Genomic DNA, 19,373 nt, shown 5'->3' with positions numbered 1-19,373 from the left:
AATTTATGATTATTATGACGTGTACATTAGCCTGTCTGCGGTGTTGAAAAAGAAAGCATCCGGAAGGAGAGTCTCACCTACGTATGTGTATCTCCTGTCCTCCTAGATTTTATACACACACTATCACTAAGAGTAAAAGTTAAATAAATAATGAAGCGTATGTTCAAAGCAAAAAAACAAACATCTGTTTTCATCTCCTTAAGCTTCGTCGTCAGTGATAATATCAATAGTAATAACTGTGTAGCACCTGTTATACTGCGAAACTGTGAAAATCTCATATTGTTGCATTTACATTTGTTTGAATTTTGATTATATAGATCGTCCCTTTTCAACTTAAAATAATTAAACTACATCAAACTGGCTGTATCTTGGTCAGACCACTCTGGATTAGCGTATCCCTTTTAAGTCCAAAGTTGTGTTTACTACGACTTCTATTGCACGTCTGTCTGTCCTGGAAGAACGATCCCTCCTCAGTTGCTCTTCCTGAGGTGTATACCATTGTCTCTTTCCCTGTTAAAGGGTTTTTTTGGGGGGAGTTTTTCCTTATCCGCTGTGAGGGTCCAAGGACAGAGGGATGTGATTTGTGATTTTGGGCTTTATAAATAGAATTGAAATTGAATTGAATTACTGGGGGATCGGTCGCAAATACTAAACGTATCCAAGTGTGCGTTTTCTGTTAGTATTGTGTGTCTAATAGCTGTCTGTCGGGCTATTTGAAGACACTGGAAGAATGGGTTAATGCAATGGTGGAAATGGCGTCTAATGAATGTATGCTCAGTAGAATAAATGGCGATCAGGAGAAAGGAGCATGTCCTGGACACATATCAAAATGGAGGACAAGCCTACATAGCTAATAGAGATGTACCGATACCACTTTTTCCTTCCCGATACCGATTCCGATCCCTGAACCTTAGGTATTTGCCGATACCGAGTACTGATCCAATACCAGCGCGTAAAATAAAAATGGCTGGGATATGAATTGTTTTATGTCTCAACTCCTAAAACTCTATGTAAAATATTAAGAAATAAATACATAAAAGTAGAATGAATGCCATAAAACTTTTTTTTTTTAATTATTGTTATCCATCCAGTGTTGACACAAATCAAGACACAGGTTAAAGTGCAGCCACACAATTAGGTAAAAAAGACATTTTAAAGGCTACAGTAGAATGCTTTTTAAACTCCGTTCCATTTCCGTTTTGTTTGCCTGTAGCGTGCGTATGCGTAATAACGTGAGGCATTACGTGGTATTGTATTGGTCATAGGCTGTACTCGCCGATAACCTGATACCGCATTTTAGGCAGTGTCGGAGGCATTTCCGATACTGGTATCGGGATCGGTACAACTCTGATAATTACTTGCTCTGTGGTTATCTATGTATTATGTAGTGGAGTTGACCTCCATATTACGAAAAATATGTGCCTTGTATTTTTGTGTGCCCGCAAAATAATGTATGTTTGCCATGTGCCGAGTCTTTTAAACCAAGAAAAAGTTGAATTATATTTACAATTTTTTTTTTTTTAAACTATGGTAAATGCAGGTAACGTGAAGGAATGAGTCTGTGTTAATACTGTACCTTTAAACCGAATTTAGTATCTTTAAATGTTTCACAAAACCATGTAAGAAGCTTTTTATTCGTATAATAATGGAAATAATTTTCAGTGAGTAGGTGTCACGTTCTCATATAGCTATATATTGGATTTTTAAAGGAGCACACCCATTTGTGTAAAACCAGATTTGAGCGTGTGCTTGTGTTTTGAATGCTTCAGTTATTAGCAGGGCCGTGTGTTTTATCACCAGTCACCTCAGCGAGGTTCATTTCCCCCCTCTCGTGCTGACAAACGCAGCGAGATGATCTAGTGCTTCCTCCCTCAGATCAAATATTTGCCCCCGTCATAATCGAGGGGTGTTGGATGTTGTTAATTTGAAGCAGGGGAAACATGAAGTCTTTTTAGTATTTGATGGGGGGTTGGGCCGGGTTCAAGGGTCAGGGCCGCTAATGACAACGTGTTGAGGAGGGCTGGGGTGTCAGCGTCATAAGAGAGGCTCTGTTGACGGGTCTCATCGACGTGTTGTGTGTGTGTGTGCGCGTGTTTTTTCTTCCTTGTTCTCCTCCTTCTTCATCCAGCGTTCTCACTCCTTTTCTCTCTCTCGTCTTTCTTCTTCGGTTTATATACGTCCTGTTGGGTTATGTCCATCTGAGCTGATCTGGCCCAGCTTTGTCCACTTAGCATTTCCTGTGTGTAAAAAGCTACTTAATGGCACCACGCCACATGGTGACCGCCATCTCCCTCACCCCCTACACACCCCCTTTTTCCCTCTCAATGCAAGCACGATCCAGCGTGCGGCTCTGCGTGGGCCACCTCTGATTTAAAGCATCCCATAATTAGCCATTCCATAGCCGGTGGTCGCCACGGAGAGAGGCTGGTTGGAGAATGGTGGGTGTCCTCTCTCTCTCTCTCTCTCTCCGCTTCCCCATCCCCTCACGTTACAGCTTCCTGTATTGATTGCTGGGCCTGGTGATGACGAGGGCCTGGCTGATGAAAAGGAGGGCTATTTCTATCCAGGATGTTGGAGTCCGTATTGATCGCTGGCTCCTTCCTACACACACACACACACACACGCACACACACACATGGAGCCATAGGAAGATATTTATTACATATAAGGAAGCTCGTAAGCATAATCAAGCCATCTCGGAGTCGGTATCCATTTTGTTGGCTCAGTTTCTTCACTTTTGAGGATGACAGTAGCGGCTGGTGGCTCTGAGTCAGAGCGCTGAGAGCTGGTGTGGTCCACCAGTCGGGCAGGGGGTGGTGCTGCGATGGTTATACCACTGACCCCCGGATTTCTGCTGCTGACCTGTGGGGCTCCTGATCAAATGGGGGTTTTGTTCCTGGGCTCCCCCCAGGTCCAGCCACTGATCAGGAGTTGCTCCTCCATTGGAGCTGAACAGAATGCGCTGGAGGCATTTCCATGAACCTCCCCCCACCACCACCTCCTCCTCCTCCGCCTCCTCCAAACTCCCTCCCTCATCCACCACCCCCTGCTCCAGGCCACTCCTCCATTTTGTGTTCACCCTCTCTCTCTTTCCCTCTCTCTCTCTCTCACGTTCTCTCGTTCCCTCTCCGCGGCCGTGCCCTTTCCTGACCTCTGTGCGTAAACTGAAACGGGTCAGGACACCCGCCAGGTCACTCGAGAGGAGGGGACTCGGGTTACAGGTTCAGATTTGTGAAGTTTTTTTTTTTTTTTTTTTTTTACACACACACCAGCATGGAGACACACACACACATGTAAATCCACATGCTGCGTTTTATTACGTAATTGTGGAGCAACCGAGCTGCTGCAAGCCCATGCCTCAGAAATGTAGCTCATCTGAGACGTGAAGGCGTGAGTGTGATACCACGTCTCATATGGAGGACGTGTGTGAGTGAGTGTGTGTGTGTGTGTGAGAGAGAGAGAGTGTGTTTTCCTGCATTTCTGCAGAACAAAAGGGGTTGTGTGGTTTCCTCACTGGTGCATTGTGGGCATTGACGGGGTTGAAGAGGGGGTAGGGTGCTGAGACAAACCACTCAACTTTGACCTGGAGAGCCATGCTGCCTGTGGACTGAAGACAGGAGAGGAACAGGAAGGGCTCATGCGCCGTACGGTCTGAGAGACGAGTCGATGACTATTCATCATTATTCAGAATCTGTTTTGTTTTGCGGGGGGATGGGCGCAATTTTTTATTCACTTTCGACTGATTTGTGCTGCAGGAGTGCCTCTCAGTCATTTGGATGGTCTAATGATGGTAATCATAAAATCAATTGGGGGTTTTAATTTGAATGAGCAGGTTTCTGACCGCTTCAGGTTGTGTATTCCAAAAAAAACAAAGCCAGGTTTGGTGTGTGCACGTCGTTGCAGTTTTGGTTGATACATTAATAAATTATCGATTGTCGAATCTGGGAATTCACAGGATTTGCTGCAGAGCAACTCCACATCGATCTTTATCGCATAAAGCCATAAGCTCAGCTCGTAACTGCCCTCATCATCCCTCCTGTTTTACTCCACCTCTTACATCTGTTGTGCACAATCTCATTTCCATTCCCCGATTCTCGTCCTTTCCTCAAAGCCAAATCCAATACCTGAATGCCCAAAATGGACAAGCCCTCCATCAGAAAATCGACTAGCAGCAGAGTGGCCCTGGCCACAGCCCGCACTGACTGCAGGGAAAGAGTCAGGCGGGACAGCGGCGAGGGAGCGCAGTGAATTAATATTTGGCAAATTATTTATGGCGAGCATTTTAAATTTTGAAAATAAAAAATGTCTAAATAAGGAGTAAAAATTGCTTTAAGGAAGTTGGATGTAAAGGCTCCAGGGACAGTGGTTCTGTATATGTTTTAGTGAGGAATATGATTTAAAAAAAACAAACAAAAAAACAAAAACAAAACATATTTCCAGGAGTGTAGGCATCATTTCAACATTGGTGGAGGACATATATGAAACAGGAGGTTTGGGGTCCTCCTCTAGGAAATTCTGAGCATCAAACATTTTATTTGCTGCATCCAGTTTGTGCCTTTTCTGCCTCAATTCATGGTGGAAATGTCTTAAATTTCATCAAAACAGAAGTTCTCTGCTGCCTTCATGTTTTCACTTAAGAGACAAATGCATGTTCTAAATATTTAGGGGGGAAATCTCCCCTGCATCCTCCCTGAAATTACACCTATGTCTATTTCATTTCCTTTAATCTGAGCCACTTTTTGCTGCTTGTGGTTGATTTAATTTACTTTTAAATTCTTTACCATTTGTAGCTACTTTTATTTAACATTTAGTCAAGATAAACAGTTATGTACTCAAAAATCTAGTGTAAAATGCACCCACATGTACACATTACTTAAAATTAAGTAAAAAAATGCATATGCAAGTTTTTTTTTTTAATTCTTTTTGTGCATACTTTATATTTCATGGTCCTTCATAAACATTTTTAGCAGCAGAATCTCAGTTCACACAGTAGCAACAAAAAAAAATTGTATCAACCTGTTTTCTTTTTAATCAAAAGTATTAAACAATTGTTTTAATGTATTAAATTTGTGTTTCATACAAAAAAATTTAGGTATAAAGTTAAAGTTAGGAATAAAGCTAAACTTATTTGAGTTGTCTAAATCACCGCTTTCCAATCTGGGGGTTTCAAAACCCATTAGGTGTCTCCAAAGCGTCAAGGGGGCGTCACAAGGCCTTGATTTTTCTTGATTTTAAGAGGAGTAAGAAACCTTTTAAAGATAAAAAAAATGTATACAATAGGCCTATATTTGAGCATTACATTCATTTCTGTTAATGATGCAGAACAACCACCGCTCCACCTGGCTTGGACTTGGCAAGGTGCTGGAAACAACAAACAAAAACAAGTCCAAACTCATTGTTTCTTATTGTTTCACTTTATTGTTGAGATTCCAATCTGAAAGCTGAACAATAAAGTGTTTGGAAATCTTTTTCTACCAGTTTTCTACCATTAATTTCTGTACGGGAAACTAAATGAATTAGTTAATATCAGAGTTTAGATTATTAATTATGATGTAAACTTAAAAATAATCTCACAGGATAAAGGCACAGTAAAGATCTGAACACAAGCTGTAATTACAGAGTCTTCACTCTCTGCTATACAGCTTCATCCTGCATCAAAAAAGTACACAGATAAAACAACTGAAGAGCTATTAGAACAACGGCCATGTGTCAGAGAGACAAAAAAATTAATTTATGAAGTGTGTATGATTGTTAGCAGTTAAAGGAAATACACAAAATACAGACAATCATATAAAAAGTCCCTTAAATATCAGGATAAACCCTCTCTGGTGCACTAATCATAGGAAGAAATCTGCTCAGAATTCAACCAAATTGCTTGTTAAACTGAAACTTCCTGCAGTTATTTGGTTCAATATTTGGGTTAATTACACAATTAATCCGTTGTTTTTCACTATTACTGTTTTGCATTGAATATAATATGAAATATCAGCAAAATATGTCACTTATTTAGTTTACTTAAAGGTAGAGAAGGAGCACCTTAAGGAAAAAAAATGTGAAGAACCACTGGTTTAAACTGTCAAAAATAATGGCTTTGTAATGTATTAGATGGCACTGCATGAAAATATTCCTTTAAAATAACAGATATATTTAATTTTAAATGAGTGAGATAACATTTTTACATCTTAAAAAGCTTTTCATGCACACATAGAAGCCACTTAATTACATTCTGCTGAGAGTTTTTAATTTTGCTGTGTTGGCGTTCAAAATTGACATTTCTCAGTCGAGTTGAAAGCTGTGCTAATTGATGCAAACATAATTCTTCTGTTTCTATTTTACTCTACTTTATTTTTAATTTATTTTTTTAAGCTTATTCTGAACAAACTTGTCTTTTAAAGGCACACAGTGAAACTTTAATGTAATCCACAATTTATCCCAATCTTCCACTTTTGTCTTTATGTCACAGCACAGTGGTATTCAGGCAGATATCCATCATAGTGCAGTGAGCTCAGACACTATTCTTAGTTTGTAATTATTTCACACATCTTTTATCTCTCTTCTCACTGCTTTCTACATCCCCACCTTTTCACTCTCCTACCTTTTCATTTATATCCTCTAATAGAGCACCTTTAGCTTCCTGTAACTGCAGTCGTTGACACAGACAGTATAGAAAAGGAAAAAAAAAAAAAATGCTGCCGAGCACATTTTCTCTCCTTCCTGTATAGTCTCACATTTGATTCCCTCTTATCATTTGTTCCTCTCTCTTCCGCTTTCTCCTACACATCTGTGAATTTACAGATAGGCTGCGGTGTTATTTATAGGCCTCTCTGTATAGTAGGTAGTAGGTTCACTCTGCGCACTGCGTGCTCGTGTGGGTGTGTGTGTTTACCTATGCTGAGATCTGCTGGGCTCGCTGCGATTCATGAAGGTCATGGATACAGTGTGCCTGTCAGCCGTCGGTTCTGTGCGATCAACAACACATAAATCATTGTCCGGTGGTTATGTAGTAACTAAATCAATAATGCCGATCATGTAGATAAGATGGATGGTGGATGTGCTGAGAGAAAATGATTGCACAGGGGCGCGACGTCTTTTCTCCCTTTTGCAAAAGGGAATAGGAAGTGGTGCCTCTGCGAAAAGTAGATAAAGGGAGTGAAGCAAGGACGCTGTGTGCGAGATAAAGTCTCTCTGTGCACAGACAGTTGGTGCAAACCACATATAGTCAATCCACCATGTTTGAATGATGTCTCTCTGTGTACATTGTGTGCTGCTGGATGTTTGCTGCATGCAGCAGCGCGTTGCGAGCCCCACAGTAAACTTCCCGGCGTTAATAAGAGTTGATTCTTCTGTGGCCGTTATTAAGGGATGAAAAGTGTCGACGGGGGGCCTGATAATGCTCTCAGGCAACAACATTTGAGTGTGAAATTAGCTCTGCTGATGTGCGGACTTACATAACATGACTGCCGAGCCTCATTGTATTCTAAGGATTGAAAACCGAGGTATTAATTTGCGTCCTTTCATCAAAGAAATGACCTTTTTTGGGTCTCTTAACCTCTCACCTGCGCATTGAAGACGGTTTATGTATAAAGCATGTGCTCTTTGTCAAGTTAATGTATCATTCGAGGTTAAAACGCACCCAGTAGAGCCCGCCAAGGTAAAGCACATCTTGATACCACTGTGTGTATGGAGCCTTTAAAAAACGACATATTGGAGAGATTTGAATTGCCTTTATAGAGCTCCCAAACGATTCATAACTCAAGGCCATGTGGGTTTGAGTGAGTCAGATATATATTTTCTTACCACTGTGCTGCATTGAATTGTGCTCCGACAAAAGTCACAAGCACAAGCGCCCCATCAGAATTATTGTTCTCGTCTCGCCCACAGAAACAGACTTAACTTCCCGCTTTGAGTCTGAAGATATAAGAGCTATAAGCGCCTGCCACTTTTAAATGGATAATTGCTTTCGTTCTCCCAACAGAGCAAACTGGTGATGGAGGGCTTCCGCAGCTTAAAGGAGGGTGAGCAGGTGGAGTTCACCTATAAGAAGTCCTGTAAGGGCCTGGAGTCCCTGCGGGTGACCGGACCTGGTGGGGGACCCTGCGCAGGCAGCGAGAGGAGACCCAAAGGGAAGGTCCCACTCCAGAAACGCAAACCAAAGGGAGACCGGTGAGTGGGATAAAATTCTAAAATCATTTTTATGTTTTCTACATCTGCAGGAATGTACTGATTCACATGCATGTATTCACACCTCACTAGGCTTCCAACAAAAGCTATATGTGAGCGTTGGTAGCTGGCATTCACCAAGCCTGGCTGCCTATAAGGGAGACATATGTTATATGTACATCTCACTGCAGACAGCCATTTCTGAGTGGGCTGAGATTATAGATTAAATCTATTCAATCTGCCCGAGTACATGCCTGTTGCTATGGTTATTGTGCACCATAATAAGGAATTGAATAGGGCACTTTGCCTGCCTTTGCCGCTATTTTAAATCAATTTGCCAGCTTTTACATTAGAGACGGCATTAGCACAGGGATGGATTGGGCTTATATGCATCTCAATGCGGCAGTGGCTCAATCAATTGTTTTGTCCTCACTAAAATCCTGAAGGGTGCTTTGCTAAAATCTGTCAGAGAGAGCCATATGGAGCTCCTTGAAAACGCCTGGTGGTTTTAAGCAGAGGAGGCTGTTTTCCTCCCGTCCTCCTGTTGACGGAGAGCGACGTATAGCAAAACGCTGGCAGGCAGAGCCGAGCGTGTACTGTATATCTGCTGTAGGGAGGCGTCACATGACCGCCATGCAGCATTTACATTAGAAAGTCCAGCTCTGCCACTCTTCATGTTGCTGCATCACAGCTGCTTCAGCTGTGTCGTCCCATTTTTTTTTTTTTTGCAAGGTGTGAAGAGAAAAGCTTTTGTTATAAAGCAGGAAACAGTATCTGTGAGAGAAGGCTCCCTGATTGTTTTACACAGCTGAATAATTCAGTTTATTTGGGATAATTGATCCAGTGTTAGGTCAAGTGTCTCTACCTTCTCCTGAGGTGGCAGCAAGGCGGTGTTGGATTCGGAGATGGCAGGTAGATGTCTGTGATGTCATCCATGTCTTTGTGAGCGTTGGCTCCTGTGCCAGTTACCGCTGCTCTGACCCCTGCTGGTCACTCTGTTATGCAACCCGACTATTGTGTGTGTAGTCCATTCTTTACACTGCTGCTGTGTGGCTCTCATCTCTGTGGGGCAGGGCTGCAACATTAATGGGAATATGATTGAAATGGCAACATTGCCAAGTACAATGTTCACCGCAGAGGCTGCAATTTATTGATAAAGGTAAAACGTGTAGCAGCAAACCTCTGTAAATGAAGCACTGTGGTGCTATAGAGATGCCTCGGCCTAAAAATTGTACTCCAGATGTAAAGGGGAACACGCTTGTTTGCAGCAGAGCCCAGCAAAAATCATATCAACATATTTTTTTATAGTTTTCCAGTGAAATTAAAATGCAAAAATGACAATTTCCACCAACATCAGGGCTCTTTCATATTTTGCAGCTGTGTAAGAATTGTGTTGGAATATTCAGCTGTAGTGGGAATAATAATGATAATTACGAAAGCAGTGCGAAAACAAAAACACTGCCTCCTAAAGAAAATGTCTCCGTAAAAATTAAAGGTGCCTCACAAACCGTTTTCCGCGTTATTCCCCTAATGTTTTCAGCTAAAAGTCAGTTTCCTGTTTCTTTTATATGCAATATAGTTCATCTATAAGTCATGCGATTTTTAAATCACCATAAATTCAAAGTACCCATAACTGTGACCTTTATGCAAATTAATTCATTTAAAATAAACCCCTTGAGATGGGTCAACTCATTTTCAAGAGGCTCCTACACATAATGCAACATCAAAGTGGAAGCAAACAAAACAATAAACAGTCCAACAAACTGCACAAAAAATAGTGAATAAAAAAATGAATTCAACTGTTAAATGGCTTCAAAATTGCTAACAACATATGTCACATAAAACATACACTTAGTCTCCAAATAGGAGATCAGGGCTTTCTTAAACACCCCAAATGATGTCACAGACCTTTTCAAAATAGTTCATTTTAATTGATTAAAAAAGAAGCTTTAGACATGATAGCGTCTTAATTGCACAAGTCTTGTTGCTAAGCAAAATGTAATTGTATTTCCGACGCTACATTGTTTGCTGTAAATGTTAAGATGTTTAAAGCCTTTGAATTTATTAAGATGAGATTAATCTGTTTTATAATTAGCCACGCTAAATCTAACACATTAAAGGAAGATGTTTGGTTTAATTTTTAAGAAAATAAACTTCAAAGTGTCGCCTTAATTCTACCTCAAATTAATACATAATTGTTGATACCAGTGGATTTGAAGTATTGCTGTTTTATGTCAATTTGAAGTATGCTACGGAAGCTATTTTTTGTCTAGTTGTAGTTTTTTGGGAGCATCTTACAACCTGATGTATTTATGATAAATTCCCCAAGCTGTAGTGTAATAAGGAGGCATTGCAGAAATGCATCAAATAGAACATCCCTCGATGGATCGGAGGATGTTAAATGCTCTCTGGAATTGATTCAGCTGCTGTTTAAAAGCACTGAAGACTGAAGCAGACTTTAGCCGTCATTAGAGAGAAACCTGTGTGTTCTCATGTAGTGGCAGTATTTTGCCAACATGCTCGTTCTGTTAACCGGCTTTCAAACTGGAAGCATTTTAAAACCTTGATGGTGAACCTTTGTGTTCTGCTGCTGCTTTAGCTTCTACCTAAAGTCTCTGTTTGGCCTCATCCTTGATTTAAACTCACCGTGAAACACACACAATTTAAAACCAGTGGATGTGTCGTCTGTTTTTAGACGTTGTGGCGTGAGATGTGTCGAGCACTGCACGGCAGATTAGAAGAAGAAGAAGAGAAAAAGACACAGAGCCCTGTAAAGTGACATGAAGCCTTAAAGACGAGCATCTATTGTCTGTAAAAGAGCAAAAATTGTCCATTTGATTTGACATGGTGCCAGAACAGTTGGTGGCATCCTGACGGGCTGAAATCTTGGCCACCGTTTGCCTTCTGTCTTTTTTTTTTTTTTTTATTCTAGCTTTCAGCACCCAGTTGCTTCTTGTCAAATTTAATAACACAGTGTAGTTTGGTATGCCACAGAGTGCTCCTCATGGCTGATCCGGAGCCATAGCTGGTGTCATACTGCCATCTAGTGCTGAGTCTGAGCTGCAGCAGGTGGCTTAACTCCACGGTGCTGATGTTTCATGAGGATATGATTTTAGTTTTTATTTTAATTTATCCTTCATAAGTAGAGGCATGTGTTGATTAAGTTAAAAAAAAAAAAATCAAATTTACATTTTTCAGTTACAAACAGGTGAATATGGAACACATTTTCAACTAATAGACATCGCCGTGAAACTTCCCCAGCTGATTACATATATTAAGACAATTTTTTTTCTTGTATTAAAGGTTTTCTCAAATTTTATATTTTAATATGCAAACAAAGCATTACTGAATTACCGTAAAACTTCAGTTAAAAACCTAGTCCCAGTTAGATGCCCAATCCCTTTTATTCCTGGTATGGCTACACTTTTTGGCAAATAAACACCTGTCTCAATTTGATGCCTGGTCTGGTTGCCAAGCAGTTCAATTTTATTTTATTTTTGTGAGCAATTGTTTATTGTTTGTATTACAAGCGAGAAAGGCAGTGATGCCGTTACAAATGTACAATACAAGAATCTGACCATAGTATCGGAGCTGCAAACACTAGTAGGTTAGTTATGTAAGGCAGATATTGACTAACAATTCTAATTGTCATCGTAATTATTATCACCATCATTACTATTAAAAGACAATGTACATGGACTTAGGACAAGCACAAAACAAAAAGAAAGTGCAGAAAAAAAATAAAGTAATAGTAAAATAATAAAATAGATAAAGAAATAAAGAAATAATTATCACCATCATTACTATTAAATACAGCTCTATAGAAAATGTCCATTGACTTATAACAAGCACAAACCAAAAACATGCAGATAAAATTAAAATAAATAATGATAATAAATAAAAAGCAATATTGATAATAAATAAAATATACTAAGAATTATACCACTTCCATTCTTTCTGTATCATTTATTCCAGCCCCACCTGTTTGCCAGCCAGGAATCCAATAACAGTTATAGACATAAACCAGGATTCAAATACAGATGCCAATTTCCTCCATCATCCGTGATGATATCTGCAGAAATACCTGTGAGGATATATGAGATATATGTATACAAGTCCTCAAAGGAAATACAGAACATATGTATAACATAATAACATAGGTAAGAAAATAGCAAGAAATCAGAATAACTGCAGATAGTTACATCAAAGCACCGATCTTTTCTAGAGTCTGACCAATAAATGATAATGTGTATCTTAGCATATTGTAGACGTGCTGTAGAAAGCTCTAGCTGTGCAGTATCTCTATAAGAGGAGAGCCATTGCCTCAGCGACAGCGGCAAACTACCATCCTATTAGCAGCTAACAAGAGGCGCCTATCATTTATATTTAGCTGTAAAGAAGAAGCTTCATTAAGTTAAAGCAAGCGCTGTGAGTGAGGGATGGCTTTTCCAATAATATCAGACATAGTGCTGGAAATCTTTTTCTAAAAACTATTTACCTGCGGGCACTGCCAAATCATGTGGAAAAAAGTACCGGTGATATTGTCTCGGCAAAAGTCACAATATGGATTAGCTCTAAGTTTCATGTGTTGTAACAACACAGTTATTTTTGATAACTATTTGTGTGAGTATTGTTTTAAAAGGATAAAGTGGGGTTGTGCTGGTATGCTGGGTGTTGTAACTCACTCTCTGATGCTCTGTCTGTTGAAGCTAAATGAATGTTTCATAATTGATATATTATCTGAAGCCTGATTTTTATACAAGTAATATTCATACTGGTTTAAATAAATAATTTGATTGTATTTTCCATCTTTGCTGAGCAACAGTTTTGCATAAAAAGAATCAAAGGCCTGTCCCATATAACCTGTTGATTTTAGAGATTTAAGCAAATAATAACCCGGGTTATTAATTAATGTTTTATGGTAACTATGTGCAAATTTGTTGCAATTTCCAGAACATAAATAGAAGATAAAGCCAGGTTCAAAATCCTTAATTTTGTCAATATATTAAGAGTTAAAGGTTTTACAGAGGGAATTTTGGATGTCTTTTAATAACTCTGTAAATCAGCAAATACTGGTAGTAACAGCCATAAAAACAAATCTAATTTAAATGCTTTTAGGAATAAAATGTTTTATAAATTAGGCAATGAATGATATACAAATGCCTCTATCAAACCCTCAAGAATATATATATAAGACTCAAACTGTAAGTAATGTAAGGACTACAGAATTGGAGATTTCTGGTTTAGAGTGCGAGAAAGAAACGTTTTTTTTTTCTTTTTTGAGAAAATGGCCTTGAAAGATATTCATTGTTATATTCTGTATCTTTTTAGACCAAAATTAAGACGCTACAGGGGAATACCATACACATTTTAACTAACAGATATGACCATGAAACATCCCCACTTGAATATTAACATTAAGACAGTTATGTTTGTATCACAAGTTTTCAGATTTTTTTTTTTTTTAAATGCAAATGTGGGAATTATTTAATTTAATGAGCAATATCTGCAGACATCTAGAACAGAAATCTGAACATTGGATGAAGCCATGTTTGAAATTCTTTTTTCATTGTGTCATCCTCTCTGAGGCAGATGTGATTTGTGATATTAGGCTTTATGAATAAAACTGAATTAGAAAATGCTGTCAACAGCCATGAAAAATAAATTAATGAATACATTAATAAAGAAATTAATAGGATTCACCATGTTTTTAGAAATAAAATGTTAAGAATAATCAGGCTATGACTGATTTATGAACAAATTCCTCAGTAAACTTGGTAAAACCTTTAGTAATATCGATTGGAATAAAACTAAAAAAAATTGTGTATGTAAGTGCTACTGAAGTGGAGATTTTGGCTGTGAGAAAATGGCCTTTAAATACATGTATAGTAACATTCCATACATTAGAGCAAAAAAGACACTACAGGTAAATAAGGTAAAGTTTTACCACACAACTAATACAACTATTTTTTTTTTTAATTTTTTGTTGTTGTTGTTTAAACATTCAAATGAGGATTATCTAATTAAAACTGGCTTTTTTCCTAAATTCCCAGAGCAGAAATCTGAACTAAAATAAACGACTAAATATGTATTTTTGGATGTTTTCTTTTCACAAGTCTGAAAGAAGATATGGAAGCAAAATAGCCTAAAATCTCAGAAGTGACCAGTGCATTGCCCAAACACCTTAACTTAAGATTTTCCTTAAAGTTCCAGTTAAAGTCTCCTCAAAATAAAATCAGTTGCATAAAACACCCTTAAGCCTTCTCCTTAATGTTTCCTTAAAATGGTCACTTGAGTATTTATATATAAGACCAAGACAAGGAGATAACCATTAAGCATCCTTGGACCATTGCACAAAAGACCTTAGAAACCAAAGCAAGGTATAAAAAAAACCCAAAGGTTCCTCTGACTCTATCTTAACTGCAACATGACTGAGTTTATGGTGGTAAATTAAAACACCTGGAGAAAAGTGTTCTGCGACCAAGAGAGCCCAGTGGTTATGCTTTTGATTTTACACTGTAGATCTGACTGAATTAATTTTCGTTGCAATTTCTGTTTTTTTTGCTATTTGGGGATCAAATTTACTTTGTATGATTACAGTCTGCCATTTTTTCAGTAACTAACTTTAAGCCAACTTTGTGAGATGACAACAGGCATCACAAGCATGAGTCCAAGCGAACAAACCGTCTCCATGGAGACTTCTACTGCTGTAAAGTGTCTTTCAAAGCAGTAAATTAATTAATGTTTTTCCTTAACTAAGGAAGGGATTCTGTGCAACTGTGTATTAAGCCTCAAGTGTCATACTTAAATTTCAGAAAACACCTTAAATTTTCTTAAGTATTTGACGATCAAAATTTCCTGGGGGATAACCCCAAACCCCTTGTTTCAAATGTGTGTGTCCCTGATGTTAAATCAAAAGTTACACCCTTGGACTAGTGCATGAAAAAACATCTGTAGTGTCTCCCTTCAACGTATAAACTGTCTTGTGTGTCACAATGTGCTGAGGGTTTCTGTTGTCTCTCCTCCTTGTCTCCTCCACCCTGTGCAGCTGTTATAACTGTGGAGGTCTGGATCACCATGCCAAGGAGTGTGGCCTGCCCCCCCAGCCAAAGAAATGCCACTACTGCCAGAGCATCACGCACATGGTGGCTCAGTGTCCCCACAAGGCGCTGGCGCCCGCCACAGGCTCTCAGGACCAACATGCGTCTACCTCGGCCTTCAGCCCAGGGACCGGGCCCTACCTCTGCCCCCCCGAGGAGGAGGAGCGCTCCGGCTCGTCTCCCCTGGAGGGCTCCTCCTCCTCCCCCGAGGAGCCCCACACACACCGCGGCCCCCGGACCCAGAGGTGGAGGAAATCCTGAAGAAAGCCCATAGAGGTGAACCTGTCACCTGCTAACTCCCAGACCCTCATGTCTCCCCTCAATCAAGGATACCTGAAGCCCCCCCTGCCCCCCCACCCTCATCTACCTCACACCTGTGAAAAAAATGGGAGGTCTTGATTTCTTTACTTTTATTTTATTTTTTATTTTTCTAACCAGCGCAGCTATGGCAACGATCAACGGGGTACGGACGTGCGTGAATGTGTGTGACTGACTTGCAGTCATCTTGTGCAGCTATGGCAACCACCGCTGGAATGGTGACTGCAGGGAATGACTGTTTTTCTTGTTTCAATCAGTGCAGCTCAAGAGTGAAACAACGTGGTATGAATCTTGTTTTTCTTTTTCCTCCTCGGACCTAAGTGTTGGCCATTTCGAATGCTTTTGTTTCCTTACAGATGTTGTTGATTTTACAGCCACAAATGTCTGTCCTGTAGGCCTAATCATTCCGCAAATCATGTTGCATCCTTACGGCACACACGGTAGCTCATTTATAAGAAGGATTAGAAGAAGACTTTTAAAAGCTTGAGACCCTCTAAGCGATAATCCAGACCCGTTAGGATTGTTAGCTCGGCTTATGAAGATCTGTAGGGAAACTTTACGGATTCCAGAGGGAATTTTTCTAAAGGCGGCGAGCTGCTAAAACACATTCTCTATAACCTCGAAACGCTCACAAACCTCTCCCTTACATGAAATAGACTGGACCAACTGATTGTCACAGAGTGTGTGTTTGTATGCGTGTGTCGGGCATGCTCCGAAAGAAACTGTCAGACCGGCCTCTTCTCCGGGCGCGAGTCAACACTATTAACGTTTCCTATTATTAGACATAGACCAGCTTAGATAAGACATCATGTAATCCAGCTAGATCCTAGTTTAGATTCAAGGTAATGAATCAATCATTAGACTTCCATTTTGGTTGTTGCATAATTAGTTGAAAATAACATTACAGTTTATAAAATCATAGTATAAGTCATTAATATATATGTAAAGTCACAAGATATAATTGAAATTCTATTAACTTTAAGTAATGCATATATAAGGAATTAGCTCTGACATAGGTGAATAGCCCTGTATATTGCATGGGACATGTTGTTGTGTGAAAACTTGTAGCTCTCTCTCTATTTAACCGTTTTCATCCATGACAAATCAAACTGACTTTTTGTTTTTAAACTTTACTCCACGCCTTCTTCTTCATTAGTTCACATAGACCGAATCACTGTGATGTCGCGCAAACACTTCCGGGTGGACAACTGGTTGTCATTTTCAGCCGTAACTGTAACGTTTAAAGATACAGAGTCAAGCATGTTGGTCCAACCTATCTGACGTTTCTGCTGCGCTTAGTTTTTGTACTGTGTTGCTTTAGCGTCTTTGATAAACCAAATCTACTGGACACTAATTTGCTTTTCCTAGGATGACGAAGGCATGACCCGCCCCACACTGGCTTTCTCTGTCTCTGATTGGCTCACCCTGACAGTCTTACCCTAAGGGTATGGTCACATGTGAGTGAATACACGCGAGCAATGAGTGATGTGGGTGGTACCTGATGTGACAGACACAGAAAGTTAGCTTGCTAAGAAATACAGCAAAATATGATGTTATTGATACATTTACCGGTAGTAAGGTGGTGCAGTGGTTAGTATTGTCGCCTCACAGCAAGAGGATTCCTGGATTCCTGGGTTCCCCACCTTGGGTTCGAACCCTTCACCCAGGGTTGGAACCCAGGGTGGAGGGTTCGAACCCTTCACCCAGGGTTGGAACCCAAGGTGGGGGGCTTGAACCCTTCACCTAGGGTTCTATGAGGAGCCTGCATGCTCTCCCCTTTGTCAGCGTGGGTTTTCTACAGGTACTCCGGTTTCCTCCCACAGTCCAAAGACATGCAGGTTAATTGGTGACTCTAAATTGCCCATAGATGTGAATGTGAGTGTGAATGGTTGTCTGTTCTGTCTCCAATTCACCACCAACCACTGTCATAGTCAATATCATACAGTCAGCTGGTTAGACATGGCAACAATCAGTGTCTCCTCCATATACTTCTTTGCGACCGGTTGAGGCTGCGTCTTTGACGGTCAAAGCTCAAAGTTGAACTCTACGACATGCAATTTGCTTTGCCACCAGAAGCAAATACTTCATCGCCCATCTGCTCGCATGAATGTTAATTTCGCTCATGTGCGACTGTACCCTAACCCCAACTAGTTTCACTCCTCTTGCCGAAACCTAACAAATCCAACCAATGAAGCAAAGTGTACCAGCCAAACAGAAAGAGAGTAGGGCGGGTCATGCCTCCACTATCCTCGGAAACGCCTGCAAACCAGCAACAACGGCATAGAAGCTAAGAAATGTACCCCTAAAAAAAATCATATCAGTTCAAGTGTACACTATATCTGGAATATTTTCACTGCTTTATGTTACACACTAACTGACAGAGGAAGCAATAGACCAGCAAATCCCATGTTCTAAAATTTTTTTGGGGGCTTTATTGCCTTGAAAGGGGGAGAGGGTTGGAATCGAAGCTGCGATGGTTGCAGCAAGGACACACCCTTTGTACATGGGTGGCCTGCTCTACAAGGTGAGCTAGTGGGCACCCCTAAAATAACTGTTTTTGTCAATAGAGTTTGGTGGCTTTGAGATAGCGGCTTCAGTTCCCCATTGGAAAGGGTTTTCTGACGGCAAGCTACAGCAGTGAAATATCTTGAATATAGCATACATTTAAACTGATATTGATTTGTTAAGTTGGCTAAAAACTAACCAAGTAAGGAAGCATTTGCTCAGCGTCAAGATTTTCTACCCGGAAGTTGTTGTGAACAAACATCGTGATTCAATCTATAGTCAGCGATCACCTCCGACCCAGCACAAAGACTCACCTTGTTTGATTAAAGGTGTGGACCATTACAGTGTCATCACAGCTGCTCTTACTTACTTAATACCTCACCAATTCTTCCTCTTTGGAGAAACGAATGTCACAGAACGCCAAGCTGTTTGCTCTCCCAGCTGTGTTGCAGTAAGATCAAACCACCTGTTCCTCTTCCATCTGTGCCTACCAGTTGTTAGTTAGCACCAGCCAGGTAATGCTCACTCCTCTTAAGGATGATGAGAGGCCGTCACTGCTGCTGCTGCTGCTGCTTCAGACTCACTGAAGAGCGCGAAAGAGATAGAGAGGGAGAGAGAGAGGGAGAGAGAGAGAAAGAGTGCTGCTTTTGGTATAACTTGAATCCCAAGCATGGCTTTAGTGGCACTTATTTGTGACCTAACAACTCTTCTCTGACCATATTGAATGTGAAAAGAGCTTATCTGAAGTGGACTCCTCACAAAGTTCTCGTCGGGGTCGCTTTGGAGTTGTATCTTAATGTTCTGACAAATCAAATAACTTTGTATGATGATATCAAACTAGCTTGTGTGTTTTTAAAAAAGAGCTCTTAAGTAGACAACCAACTTTCTTTTGGTATATTTCTATACCAAAGAGTTTGGCTTTATTTTTTTGAAGGCATTTAAAGTTTGCTGAAGTGCTTGCTATCCTCGCTCTGTCACAGTAAGAGCGACTTATTGCTGAAAGCGCAACAGTGCGGTTATTTCTTTCTTTTTTTTTTTTTTTTTTTTTAATGTACAGCTTTTTGAATGTGTGCGTGCGTTAAAAAAAAAAAAAATCAAATCTCAACAATGCAGCATGACAGGAGAAAAAAAAAAGTGAATGACCAAACCACATGATGAGCACAGCCCATGCTCAAATCTTTATGGAAACAACATCTTTTTGTATGATGTATTTGTACATTTTTACACACAATTCCTCTCAGGATGATGAACTGTTCTCAGGGAATTAACCAAAAAAGTGTATTTTATTCT

General features: G+C 40.0%; 1 protein-coding gene across 2 annotated transcripts in view; it reads left to right on the top strand.

Moving 5' to 3' along the window:
* The window catches only part of lin28b (lin-28 homolog B (C. elegans)), a 40,243-nt gene extending 21,111 nt beyond the window's left edge, over positions 1 to 19,132 (top strand). For both annotated transcript variants that reach the window (XM_050057750.1, XM_050057751.1), the window contains exons 3-5: positions 7,976 to 8,163; positions 15,209 to 17,259; positions 17,300 to 19,132. In XM_050057750.1, the coding sequence (XP_049913707.1) occupies positions 7,976 to 8,163; positions 15,209 to 15,521 (501 nt within the window). In that variant the 3' untranslated portion in view covers positions 15,522 to 17,259; positions 17,300 to 19,132. The remainder of the gene's footprint in view (positions 1 to 7,975; positions 8,164 to 15,208; positions 17,260 to 17,299) is intronic.
* Positions 19,133 to 19,373: the final 241 nt, after the last annotated feature.

Source organism: Epinephelus moara, chromosome 12, assembly GCF_006386435.1.
Source record: "Epinephelus moara isolate mb chromosome 12, YSFRI_EMoa_1.0, whole genome shotgun sequence".
NCBI classification, from domain to species: Eukaryota; Metazoa; Chordata; class Actinopteri; order Perciformes; family Serranidae; genus Epinephelus; species Epinephelus moara.
The sequence above is the reverse complement of the archived record's forward strand: the minus strand, read 5'-3'. Positions and strand labels throughout refer to the sequence as shown.